This window comes from Nicotiana tabacum, chromosome 21 (assembly GCF_000715075.1).
Source record: "Nicotiana tabacum cultivar K326 chromosome 21, ASM71507v2, whole genome shotgun sequence".
Taxonomy (NCBI): domain Eukaryota; kingdom Viridiplantae; phylum Streptophyta; class Magnoliopsida; order Solanales; family Solanaceae; genus Nicotiana; species Nicotiana tabacum.
In genome coordinates, this window is record NC_134100.1 from 46,229,774 (window position 1) to 46,243,599 (window position 13,826).

The following is a 13,826-nucleotide window of genomic DNA, read 5'->3' on the forward strand; positions in this document are numbered from 1 at the left end:
ACGATTACATTTTAAATGCCCCAACGGGCAGATTTTTCTTTTTAAAATTTGGAGCCGTTGGGACCGTTTAGGCCCGCTAGGACCGGTCCGGTCCCGATCCCAAACGGTCCGGTCTTGCGGGCCTCGCGCAAAAGACCAGCCCACCTACCCCAATCCCGGTCTTAAACGGTTAGGACCGTATAAACCCACTACCCATATTGGCCGCGATCCTGAACCGATTCCGATCATAAACCGGCCTACTTTACAGCCTTACCTACAGGTACCGTAGGATCAGGTCAGATGGGGACCGAATCCAGAATGGGACGGGACGGAACCCGGGCTTACCCGGCCCACTTAACAGCCTTACTTTCTCGTTTTGGAGGCATGACCAGAAGTTAACACTTCCGAGCCCAAACCCTTCGAGGGTTTCCCACACTACTTACCGACAAAAGAACCGCAGAAAGCATAGTAGTCTCTTAACTCTAAAATCGAATCTCTTCCCTTCGCTTTTTAAAAACCCTCTTCCTCTTCTTGGCGCTCCCTCTGCTGCTCCCCTTTTTTAACTTCTCCATTGTTCGGCACTATCAAATCGACAAAATGCATGCCCCAGTTCTCGTTCTCCGTAAGTCCCCTTTTCTCTGTTTCTATTTTAATGGCTTGGGCTTTGTTGTACAAGATCGATCTTTTTCCTTTTTTGGCTAAAAACGACTGTTTGGTTTTTCTGGGTTTTGCTTAAATATGATGTTGTAATGGGTTTCTGTTAAAGATCGCCGTCTTTGTCGTTTTGGATTTTTGTTTTTGTTAATGTTTACTTTTTTGGAAGATCCTATTTCGTTATAATGGTTCTTATGATGGTTTGTTTTAAGCAGAGGATTCTATGAAGCGTGAACAAGGTGGCAAGGTACAGCGTGCCAACATTCAAGCTGCCAAGGTAAGATTAATGCGTGTTTCTGTGGTCTATATTTACGTTGAATGAAAAGCCAAAGCGTTGTTAGTTTATGAAATGATTGGTATTAAGTTGCCCATTTGGAGAGGGTGGAGGTGTGCTTATTGAGTCATATTAATGTGTGTCTACTTGTGGGACATATGCAATTATCTTGTTTGTAAAATTGCTCATCCAAGTTGATTCTCTTTGTCTTTCACTTTTGTCTGCCAGGCAGTTGCCGATATTATTCGTACCACTTTGGGTCCACGATCCATGTTGAAAATGCTGCTTGATGCTGCTGGAGGTATATTGGTCTTTGATATGTTAATTTTTTCATAAAAAGAGTATTGCATCAGAATCTTTTCCTATGCATATGACTTGCTCATGCTGTTTCTCCATATAGTACTTGATGTTGAGTTTACTCTTTTTCCCCTTCTGTTATGTACAGGAATTGTAGTAACCAATGATGGAAATGCAATTCTTCGTGAGTTAGATCTTGCACACCCTGCTGCAAAGGTATAGTCTCTGTGTGTGTGTGTTCTTCTACGTTCCTTTTTTTGGCTCAGGGATGTTGGTTTTGCATATTAACAGTATACCATTTGCCAATTGCTTTTTGAATTGCGTCGATCACTCAGTTGGATACTATCTTTCCTTTTCCCCCGTTCATGACCTGTATGTCTCTGGGATGCTGCAGTCCATGATTGAACTAAGCCGTACCCAAGATGAAGAAGTAGGAGATGGAACTACATCAGTCATTGTCCTAGGTATGTTTGATTTAGTTTTTGTCCTTTCAATTGTTTGTTTTATCACTAAATTGCTGACATGCAGTTTGTTTGCTTATCATGTCTCCACATGAATTACCTACATTCTTAGTATCATTCTTCTAAGTGATTATGGAGTCCAATTGTGTTGGATATACGATGCAAGTGGATTTGCTCCTTACATATACATATAAATATATACATATGTACACTCACATACACACATATACACAAACACAATTATAAGTGTATGTGCGTGTCTGGTTTTGGCTTCTTTCTTTGTTCCATTTTAAACTTATCCCAGTGATTTTCTCTTGTTAAATTCTAGTATTTGGAACTAAAATGAAATTTACGAAACGAAATAAAAAATGAATGCATCAGAACTCGAGTACATGCCTGTCTGCGCCAAAAAGTAACCTTGAAGAAAAGTGTGTTTTTAATCCCTTCTGAATCTAAATATTTGCAATTTCTTTGAAATATTTAGAACATGGTTGTGATAATGGGGGTATTGGAAATGATGCCTGGTGATGTGTCTTTTGCCGAGTGAGTAGATGGTGAGATGATGTTGGAAGGCTTTGATGAACAAGGAATTTGGGAAGAAGGAAATATTGGAGAAAGAAAAGCAAATCCGTCAAGTGAGAACTTGGGAACATTAGAAACATAAAGCAACAACAATAAACCCTGTGGACAGTGGCGAAGCCAGAAAATTCAACAAGGGTGTTCAAACTTTTGCCAGTGGGCTATGTAAGGGTGTTCAAAGCCTATTTTTAATCAATAACAAGTAATATTTTACCTTATACGGAGTATAATTTTCCGGCGAAGGGTGGTCAGTTGACCACCCTTAGTTTCAGGTAGCTTCGCCCCTGCCTGTGGAGTCCCACTAGTGGGTCTGGGAAGGGTAGTGTGTACGCAGACCTTATCCTTACCCTTGGGAGGTAGAGAGGTTATTTCCGATATACCCTCGGCTCTGGAAGATAAGAGAACAGTAGAAACGAGCAACAACAACAAAGGCCAGGAAGATAATACCAACAATCTAAGAGCCAGTAAAATAGATGGGAGAAAGCAATACTAGTAATCTAAGAACAACTGAACAAGACACTATCAGACTAGCCCTAAAAATTGGGTATGGAACAGAAAAATGCTCGACTACCTACTAACCTCGTACCCTAATTTTCGACCTCCACACCATCCTATCAAGGGCCATGTCCTTGGCAAGCTGAAGTCTTGCTATATCCTGCCTGATTACCTCTCTTCAATATTTCTTAGATTGTCCTCTACCTCTCCTCATACCCACCCAAGCCAACCGCTCACACCTCCTAACTCGGACATTTAAGCTTCTTCTTTTCACATGCCCGAACCATCTAAGTCTCGCTTCCCGCATCTTGACCTCCATGAGGGTGATGTACTTTCAAAGTTTTGCCCCTCTCAAGCACAAATAAGAGAAAAACAAAAACATTCCGCTGAAGTTTTTCACAAAAGTAGCGAAAGCGTTTTTCAAACTCACGTTAGAAGAATGTAAGATGAAAAGAAACCTCACTCACACGTTCTTCAATCCCGCAAGATTGCAAGAAGCGTTGAATAAAGGAAGAACAATGAAACAAAAAGTAAATCACGTTTTTGAAGCAAGAGCTTAGAAAAACTAATCACCCATGTTTATTTTCAGCATGTTGAGCCCCTTTAAATAAGCCTTATAATGAGTAAAATTGATAAGGTTAAGGAAAACTAATCCTAATTAAACTAGAATAAGAATAAGGCTAAGAAAACCTATCCTAACTAAAATAAGAAAAAGAATTCTAGTAGGAATGGACTACCAACTAACAATCCTAGTTTGACTAGAACTATAAATATAATCCTACTAAAACAAGAATCAAATTACTAGGAAACAAGAAATAAGAAATCCTAATCTCTATGGAAAAGAAATTCTAATCTTAAATGGATTCTTGGACTTCTTGGATTTCTTGGATTCTTGACCTTCTTGATCTTGCACCTCTCAAGCATAAAGAAGAGATAAAAACAAAAGCACCTCGCTAAATTTTTCCACAAAGCTAGCGAAAGCGTTCTTCAAACTCACGTTAGAAGAATGTAAGATGAAATGAAACCTCACTCACACGTTCTTCAATTCCGCAAAATTGCAAGAAGCGCTGAATAAAGGAAGAACAATGAAACAAAAAATAAATCACGTTTTTGAAGCAAGGGCTTAGAAAAACTAATCACCCATGTTTATTTTTAGCATATTGAGTCCTTTAAATAGGCCTTACAATGAGCAAAATTGATAAGGTTAAGGAAAACTAATCCTAATTAAACTAGAATAAGAATAAGGCTAAGAAAACCTATCCTAACTAAAATAGGAAAAATAATTCTAGTAGGAATGGACTACTAACTAACAATCCTAGTTTGACTAAAATTATAAATATAATCATACTAAAACAAGAATAAATTACTAGGAAACAAGAAATAAGAAATCCTAATCTTTATGGAAAAGAAATTCTAATCTTGAATGGATTCTTGGACTTCTTGAATTTCTTGGATTCTTGACCTTCTTGATCTTGAATCATTCTTCCCCCGGTACAACTTCGATAGATGGCGCAAGATTTTTTATAGTAAGAATGGAGACCCAAGGTGAAAAAAAAAATGGGGACCCAATACTCACCAGGTTTTAAAAGTTACATTTTGCTAGTTTATCGTTGAGCTTTTTCACGTTGTAAGCAAACTTAGCATGTGGTCGAACTAAATCCCACTTTATAAGTTTCAATTTTCTACATAGTCTTCTCCATGTAATCTTTCTATGTAGACTATCTTACTTCAACTTATGATATGAAGTTATTGGTATTAGAACTTCATTGAATTTAACCAACCCTATGTCTAGCTTATCAACGCTCTTCTTTGGAATGCATCAATTGCATCGCTTATACACCAACAATTCCTTTGATGATAGCAATATATATTTATGATGTTAAGACATCTTGTTTCTCCAATATATGGACTCAAACTCTCCATTATCCACTCCTTTATAGGTAATCCTTCCTCTTGTTCATGCATTCTTATGGACTTTAGGATTAACGCAATATGCAGACTTGTTTGGGATGATAGAGTTAACAATCAAGTCAATATTGTGTTGAGCATCTATGAAAGGCGAAAAGTCAACGACACAAATAGTTGGATAATCCAATGGATCGTCATAAAACTTTGGTGGTAATTCCTCAAGTTTTGGAATGCATGTTTTTCATCTCTTTGATAATGGTCTTCATCCGTTTCGTCCTCTTCACTCCCTTGATTATTCAAAAATTTATCATATTCGGCATGGTGCCTTGGTACTCTTATGCCTAGGTCAGATTCAACCTCTTCATCATGCTCAATATATCTTGCTCTACACGGTTGTATTGATGGATATAAAAGTGGTAGACGTGGTGGTAAACACTGGTATGTTATGTGGCGGTGGAGGTTGTAGGCGCTGTGGTGGATTTGGTAGCTGGTTTTTCTGAAGCACCAAACCTTCAACCAATTCAGTAAGATGCCTCATTGATTCCGCCAAGCTATGTAGCTGCATTTTAATTTTTTTATTGTCTCGTTCAAGGACTGTAGTTCTTAATTTCTGAATTTTAATTGAAGATCCATTGAAGAGGATCTCGAACTTGCTATTTCTTGTTTGGTGACACGATGAAAAAGGTAGCAAATCAAGAATTCGAACCTGGAACTTGCGCTCTGATACCAAATTTGCACTGCTCAAGCACAAAGAAGAGAGAACAACAAAAGCAACCCGCTAAAGTTTTTCACAAAATTAGCGAGAAAGCTTTCTTCAAACTCACGTTAGAAGACTGTAAGATAAAAAGAAACCCCTCACATGTTCTTCAATCCCGCAAGATTGCAAAAAGCGTTGAATAAAGGAAGTACAATGAAACATAAAGTAAATCACGTTTTTGAAGTAAGAGCTTAGAAAAACTAATCACCCATGTTTATTTTTAGCATATTGAGCCCTTTAAATCGGCCTTACAATGAGTAAAATTGATAAGGTCAAGGAAAACTAATCCGAATTAAACTAGAATAAGAATAAGTAAGGCTAAGAAAACCTATCCTAACTAAAATAGGAAAAATAATTCTAGTAGGAATGGACTACCAACTAACAATCCTAGTTTGACTAGAACTATAAATATAATCCCACTAAAACAAGAATCAAATTACTAGGAAACAAGAAATAAGAAATAAGAAATCCTAATCTTTATGGAAAAGAAATTCTAATCTTGAATGGATTCTTGGACTTCTTGAATTTCTTGGATTCTTGACCTTCATGATCTTGCATCAGGGGGTCACCGCCACCTTCACCTGAATATCTTCATTCTTGATCTTATCCAACCTAGAGTGCTTGTACATCCATCTCAACATCCTCATTTCTGTTACTTTTATCTTCTGGTTATGAGAGTTTTTGACTGGCCAATACTTTGTCCTATACAACATAATCAGTCTAACCAATACTCTGTAGAACTTACCTTTAAGTTTTGGTGGCACATTTTTGTGACACAAGACACCGGTTGCTAACCTCCATTTCATCCACCCCGCCCCTATACGGTGTGTGACATCCTCATCAATCTCCCCATTCCCTTGGATAACTGACCCGAAATACTTGAAACTTTCTCTATTGGGGATGACTTGTGAATCAAGCCTCACGTCCATGTCTTCCACCGTCACGTCGCTGAACTTGCACTCCAAGTATTCTGTCTTAGTCATGCTCACTTGAAACTTTTAGACTCTAGGATCTGTCTTCAAACACCGCCTCACGTCTCATCAATCAATACTATATCATCATCGGATAATTAGAAACACAAAGCAAAGGAGGATAATACAGAATAAAAGATTGAGACATTATAGAATCTCAAGCGATGAGGTCAACGCGTATGGAAATCAATCAACGAATCAACCATCACTTCACTTGTTACCTTGTCCTGAAGTTGATACTTGACGTGCTCATAGTCGTTTGGTTGGTTTTATTAGGGCATAATTGAAGAAACTTGAGGTGAAAGGGTGGGAACCCCTCATCAAATATTCTAACCCCTCCAATGTTGGACCATAAGGGGGAGGTTAATATCATTTGGTTTGTTCGAGTTATACCAAACAATCTAACAGGAGAGGTAGAGAAATTGATAAGTTAGTTTTCTCTCCTAATCTCCCTTAAGCCTAATAGAGTGCAAGGTTTTTAAACAATGAAATCCAATTAGCTGAACTAATAAGCTTCATATTTATCGCTTTTCTTTTTACCCAAATATTGAATTACCATATTTAGCATGGACTTCACTTTGTTGGGGGTATATGTTGTATGGATTTATTCTTGAATTTTACCTTAGATTTCCCATATTAGCTGATAATTATACATAATTACTAGGTTTCAGGGCCTGTATGATGTTGATAAAATAATGGATTACAGTTCTAACCAAATAAGTGCTTTCACTTTTTCTGATTTTTAACATTTTTTTATATTTTTCCAATATGGTTGAAGCTGGCGAGATGCTCCATGTTGCGGAAGCTTTTATTGACAAGAAGTATCATCCTACTGTGATATGTCGAGGTAGAGTATGTCTTCTAAATACTTTTGTCTCATGTCCCATAATTCCTGATTTTAATTAGCACTCCTGTTAGCAGCTTATGGTAAAGCGCTGGAGGATGCAATTGCTGTGCTTGACAAGATTGCAATGACCATTGATGTCAAGGACCGTAGGTTTCTGAACCCTTCTATTGGTTCTTTGTCAGCTTTATAGGGAGTACATCTTCTTTTTAGTCTTTTTTTTTAAATCTGTTTTTTAGTATGTCATATTTGGAGTCATGTAAAGTTTTTCTTTTGGGAGGTGGGAGGGAGGAGGTTATATGAATGCCCGAGTGATGTTTAATGGCTTCTTTAATAATCTGAAACTTTCAGCATTTTTGGTTATTTGTTTGCAGAGTGTTGCTTTGGCTGATTATTAGCAACACTCTGCAGTACTTTGCTCTGCAACACTCTGCAGTACTGCAGAGTGTTTGCAACACTCTGCAGTTCCCACTGTAACTATGCAGTACTGCAGAGTGTTTGCAGAGTGTTGCTTTCAGCCAAATCCTGGTTATTTTTGGGTGCTAGAACTTTGTCTTAGAAATGGAATCTGAGTCGGTTGTTTCCTTTGAAATTCTATTGATAATATGTGGGCACAAGTGCATAGTTACAGTGGCCTGAGAAGTTAGAAGTTTTGCTGTTAATAAGGGGCATTATCATCTGATCTACTTGCCATTGTCAATGAAAATCATTTTTTTGTGAAATGGTTCTGTTTAATCGGGTATGAGTAAACTTTTGGAGACTTCACAATCATTTTATGCATCAGATTATTCTCTTTGTCCAAGTGTATAGTATTTTTGCTCATGTATCTGAAAGAAAAGGGAAGTGCAAGTTAAAATCCTAGGCAAGGGTCTCTATGGTGTTATTGAAGCTCATTCATAATTTCTTTGAATATGCTCTATGATATGCATTATTACTCACAATATGTTCAAATTGTGATAGGTGCAACAATGTTGGGGCTGGTGAAAAGCTGCATTGGCACAAAGTTTACTAGTCAATTTGGGGATTTGATTGCAGTAAGTAGTAGTTTGATTGCATTTACCTACTCTTTTTTGCCAAAAAATAAACCGAAAAGAAATAATTAAAAAATCTATATCAAGTGCGGAATCTGGTGTTGAGTATTCTGTAAGCTATCTTGTTTAGAACTGAGGATTTTTCAGTTGAACTTGTTTTTCATCATGGATTCCATTGATTTAAGACTTTAAGTGTTCTGCAAGAAACTGTATTATATTGGCCAAAGAGGCTCTTTCGGTGTCCTCCAAGACTTGCTGGAGCTTTGCATCAGTTCATGAGCCTTGACTGTTTGCAATCGAGTGTTATTGGGTTTCTTCTGTCTTATTATTGATAACCACCAAAATATACAAGAATAAGTTGTTGCATGTTAGGTTTACCTATGAATAATGTGCATCCACTTATATTGAAGCGATGTAATATGCTTAATTCAGTTAGGAAATCTCCAAGAAGCATGCTCATTCTTTGATACTTCTTTTTCCAATAGGGCTTTCCAAACCACCTTACCTGCCTAAATGTACATCTAGCAGACAATTGTTACTTACTAGTTGACCGTGAAGGCCTTTGTTAGTTATATTTTTACAGCCATATATGCTTTTGATTACTTAATATGTGAATTTGATGATTATTAAAGTCACTATTTGCAACTTGAGGAGGAATATAGGATTCACATTTATAGAAGTCTTAAAAGTAGATTATGATGAAATGACGCATATATTTTTATTCAGATGATTTCTGGGCTGATTCTTTTTATCTATTTCTGGGCTGATTCTTTTTATCTATCTCAGGATTTGGCAATTGATGCCACAACAATTGTTGGTGTGGAAGTTGGACAAGGGTTGCGTGAGGTGGACATCAAGAAGTACATTAAGGTGGAGAAGGTACCTGGTGGGCAGTTGGAAGACTCAACAGTGCTTAAAGGAGTTATGATGAACAAAGATGTAGTTGCCCCTGGCAAAATGAGAAGAAAGATTGTGAATCCTCGCATCATTCTTCTTGATTCTCCTTTGGAGTACAAAAAAGGCGAGAACCAAACCAATGCAGAGTTGCTTAGAGAGGAAGATTGGAATGTCTTATTGAAGATGGAAGAAGAGTACATTGAGAACATGTGTGCACAGATATTGAAGTTCAAACCAGATGTTGTTATTACTGAAAAAGGACTTAGTGACCTGGCATGCCATTATCTGAGCAAGGCTGGTGTCAGTGCAATCAGAAGGCTAAGGAAGACTGACAACAATAGAATTGCCAAAGCTTGTGGGGCAGTTATTGTCAATAGACCTGATGAGTTGCAGGAATCTGATGTTGGTACTGGTGCTGGTCTCTTTGAGGTGAAAAAAATTGGCGATGAATTCTTCACTTTCATTGTTGATTGCAAGGATCCAAAAGCATGTACAGTCCTCCTAAGGGGTGCCAGTAAAGATCTACTGAATGAAGTAGAAAGAAACCTACAGGTATTTCCTAAAATTGTATAGCCGAGTAGCTTTTACACAAAATGCATTATCTTGAGCTGTTCTATATGCTTCTTTTTACAGGATGCAATGTCTGTCGCTAGGAACATCATCAAGAATCCTAAACTAGTTCCTGGTGGTGGTGCAACAGAGTTGACTGTATCTGCTATGTTGAAGCAGAAAAGTTCATCTATTGAAGGCATTGAAAAGGTAAACTATGTACTTCAACTTATAGCAACTTTTATTATGAAATCAATTCATGAATATAGCGTGTACAATGACGCTTTATGGAAATTGAAAAGGCTAAAGTGAGGATGCTAAATTGGTTGCCCTTAAATTCTCAAATTTCAGTGGCCTTATGAAGCTGCTGCAATAGCGTTTGAAGCTATTCCACGTACGTTGTCTCAGAACTGTGGTGTGAATGTTATTCGTACAATGACGGCGCTCCAAGGAAAGGTGAAAGATTTATATTATTGAGGTGGAATTGCTACTTTAGCATTTGCTTGCATTTCATCTAACTCATTTCGTATTACTATAGCATGCAAATGGTGAGAATGCATGGATAGGCATAGATGGGAATACTGGTGAGATTGCTGATATGAAAGAGCAGAAGGTATGATATTAAATTCCTCAAACACCATTGCAAACACCTTTAACCGCTGCTCCTCCAAAAGAAAAAAGAAGAAACTAACAAACAAAAAGGAAAAGCTTCTGTCATCATGGAAACTATACCGAGTTTTGATGAGTTCCTGTCATCTTTGCAGCATCCTAAGTGTGTTTTATCACTTTTTTGACCTTTGACTGATAATGATAAACTTCACCACTTCTATTAATTCAAGAAACATTAAAATTCCAGATATGGGATTCCTACACCGTGAAAGCGCAGGCTTTCAAAACTGCCATTGAAGCTGCTTGCTTACTCCTGAGAATTGATGATATTGTAAGTGGGATCAAGAAGAAACAGGCCCCTGGAGCAAGCCAAGGTCCATCTAAGCCAAAAGTTGAGGGCGAAGATGACGCAGACAATGACCAGCTAATTCCTGAATGAGATATCTAATGAGTGCACGGAATTACTTCCCGAGCCCAGACTGCAGCTGAAAAACCATTTTGATATGTGCATCTGTTCGCATGTTCTTTAATGCTAATCAATGCTGTTTTTTTCAAAAGTTTTGCCCTTAAGGTGCGACTTCTGCAATCTGAATGCACACAGTTGTCAGAGAATAGTAATCATTTGCTTACGTTGTAGTTGAATTAGATCTATTTTGATTGTTGGATGTATATTATGTTTGATATTGCAAGGGCAAATTGTCACTCCTGACTAGTAGTTTTCTTGAGATTGAATGTTTGATGAATTAATCGTTGTCTTTCCTGAAGTCCATTATGATTCTCCAGAATCCTTTTAATTGGATTGCATTTGCTTTAACGTTCAAGTTACTTGTAAAGCAATCTGGATAAATGCTAAAGGCTAGTAGTAAATTGTACTGGAGTTTACGTAGGAAGACTTCTACCTTCTTTATGGGGGTAGCACTTTGAAGAATGACAAAATTCAACTTGTAAAATTTCAGAATTAGGACTACCAAAAATTCCTTCAACGTTTAGCCACATCTTTTGGTGATGGAATATTTGATCCGCACAAACTTTTCCGTTTGAGCTTTTATGTATTTCCCTGTTTTGTTCTCCACATATTTTTATTGAGTTGGTTAGCCTAGTTTTCTGGCAACTCCTCAGGTAAAGAACTACTCTTTTTTGTGTTCTTTAATATACAGGCTGAGGTCAATGTCTAACCTCGCATCACAATGGTGATACTATTAATGTAAAAAAAGAAAAGCCTAAAAGTTACTTAGCTTTGGATATGTATGGTAAGAGAAGCGTCACATAATTGGTTGTTCTAGTGCTTAATGATGGGTTGTTTTTCACAATTGCTAGTGTTCTTTGATATAGCGTTTATTTTATGTGCATTTTCTCATATCAATGATAACCGCGAACCTAGGAGTGTTAGACTAATGGAAGAAAACTTATTACGTTGCATCTTTTGTTAATCTGTTACTTTCTATAGCAAAAATTTTGATTTTCTTTTTACCCGAATAATATTATACGGAGTAGTATTTCTTAAGATGGAAAATTCAAAAACACTAGATAATGCATACTTTCATAGGACTCTTTCTGATTTCACATTATTTTTTAGTAGATCAAATTGTTGCAATTTTGGAGGTTGATAGCCAATTGTTGATTTAAGTAACCTAGAAATTCTGTGACCACCATATTAACTGGTGGTGTTTAAGACAATCAATCCGCTCGGAACACGACTTTAAGTAACTGGCGGTGTTTGAGACACATATAATACAAATATTCACTAAATCTAGCTAACTTTGAAGACAATTTATAGCCCATAAACACCAAAAGTGGTGTACTCAGGAGTGTCTCCAAACTTTTCCAAACGTTTAGTTTGGGGTTGCCACGTCATTGCTTTCTTCCACATTCTCTCTTTTTTTCTCCAAATCTCAATTTTCCCAGACCACTTGTATTCCTATTTTTCTGAAACAGTGCAGAAACCCTCTAATTCGAAGTACCATTACAGAATCTACAAGTTGAAACTTTTCGCAAGGCAATAGAACTATAGAAGCTTATTATAGCTCTGACATTCACCAACCAATTTTTTTATGAGGGACCAAAAATATTTTCCTTTAGTTCTTGAGATAAAAAAGAAGTTTTTCATGTTGTCTCATTCTTACCAGTATTGCTAGTAGTATTCTTGTATATCCTTTTTTAGATTTTTGTTATTATATGTAGTGTCTTTATTTTTTTCTTATTGTTGTTGTTGTTGTTGTTATTGTTGGTTGCTTCCTGTTTAGTGTTCCTTAAGCCGAGGGTCTATCAGAAACAACATCTCTACCTTCACAAGGTAGGTGTAAAGTGTTACATCCCGCATTTCGTACGTTAAAGTTTCATCGTAAGTTAATCGACGTAGACTCGGGAATGAGATTATTTTTGAGGTTATAAACATTTATGCTATTTATAACATGCGATAAGTGCCATGAAGATTAGAGGGTAAACAGATCAAAGAATGAGTATTCGTTGAAGTTTGTCAATTTGGGTTAAAATACGGTCCAAGCTATAATACCCGATATTTATGGACTAGTGCCATACAAGGTACCACATGACCATGATAGTAAGGGATATAAAGTGTGTTAAAAGTGATTAGTATTTTAAGTAATTTGAGATAATTCTTAATTATGTAGATAATTGGGTAATTATTAATTTTTAGTGGGAGATTAATTAAATAATTAGAAGCTTTGGATAAGCTTGATAAGCCTCCCAACGTGGCAACAAATGGAGTCTTACTCAAAGCCCAATTAATGACTCTTAATTCATGTAACTTGCTGGCACACTTAGAGAATTTTGTGGCCAAGTCATCACATAAGTGGGCCCCACACCCACTAGGATAAAAGATGCTTATATCTACAATGTAATGGAGGAAAGTTTCAGCAAATTCATACGAGATTATATTACAAAATAGCATCGGGATTTGCAATTCTAAGGGAGCCCGGTATAACCTTTCTCAAGAATATCATACGGATTTTTTCCTACTTCGATCTCGTCGTTACGTGTTTTGTCGCGATTGACGTATGTTAGAGGGATTGTCAAGAGAATCGGTTTAGGTATGTTAAGGCTCCCTTCTTTCCTTTTGGCATGATCCATATGATACAAACGAAATGAGCAAACGTACAACTTTCATAAATGTCTCTATTCATAGAAGCACTAGGAGTGCCTATATTCTTGATTTCCCATGTGTCTTATTATATCTTTTGTTCATGGGTCTTAGAAAAATACGTAGTTGATAAAGTTTATCCGAAGACATATTGATCTTATGACATTCCGAGAAATCTTATTAATATACTTCTTATGCATTTCATTCATTTATACATGTATATTGACCCATGATCAGATGATGTTATATATGCGTATATTATATATATATATGGGATATGGGAAAAGGTTACGGCGTTATATACACACCACTACCTGATCAGTTGGTATATGTTGATGATTTCGCCCACAGAGGCCAAGATGATATGACGGGATGCCCTTAGAGGCTTGATGATGTTATGTACACATATACCTATGCATGA

At 37.0% G+C, this 13,826-nt stretch overlaps 1 protein-coding gene across 2 annotated transcripts; it reads left to right on the forward strand.

The window, feature by feature from the left end:
- Window positions 1-356: 356 nt before the first annotated feature.
- Window positions 357-11,052, forward strand: LOC107804248 (T-complex protein 1 subunit gamma). Of its 2 annotated transcripts, none has more exons than XM_016628098.2 (13): window positions 357-601; window positions 849-910; window positions 1,136-1,208; window positions 1,353-1,420; window positions 1,599-1,668; window positions 7,154-7,222; window positions 7,297-7,368; window positions 8,180-8,253; window positions 9,037-9,699; window positions 9,781-9,906; window positions 10,048-10,152; window positions 10,235-10,309; window positions 10,553-11,052. In XM_016628098.2, exons 1-13 carry the CDS (start codon window positions 577-579, stop codon window positions 10,742-10,744), a joined length of 1,674 nt encoding a protein of 557 aa, XP_016483584.1. In that variant the 5' UTR covers window positions 357-576; the 3' UTR covers window positions 10,745-11,052. The 2 variants fall into 2 exon arrangements, with proteins under 2 accessions (XP_016483584.1, XP_075098498.1); XM_075242397.1 differs by having other exon boundaries at window positions 458-601; window positions 1,540-1,668.
- The last annotated feature ends 2,774 nt before the right edge of the window (window positions 11,053-13,826 follow it).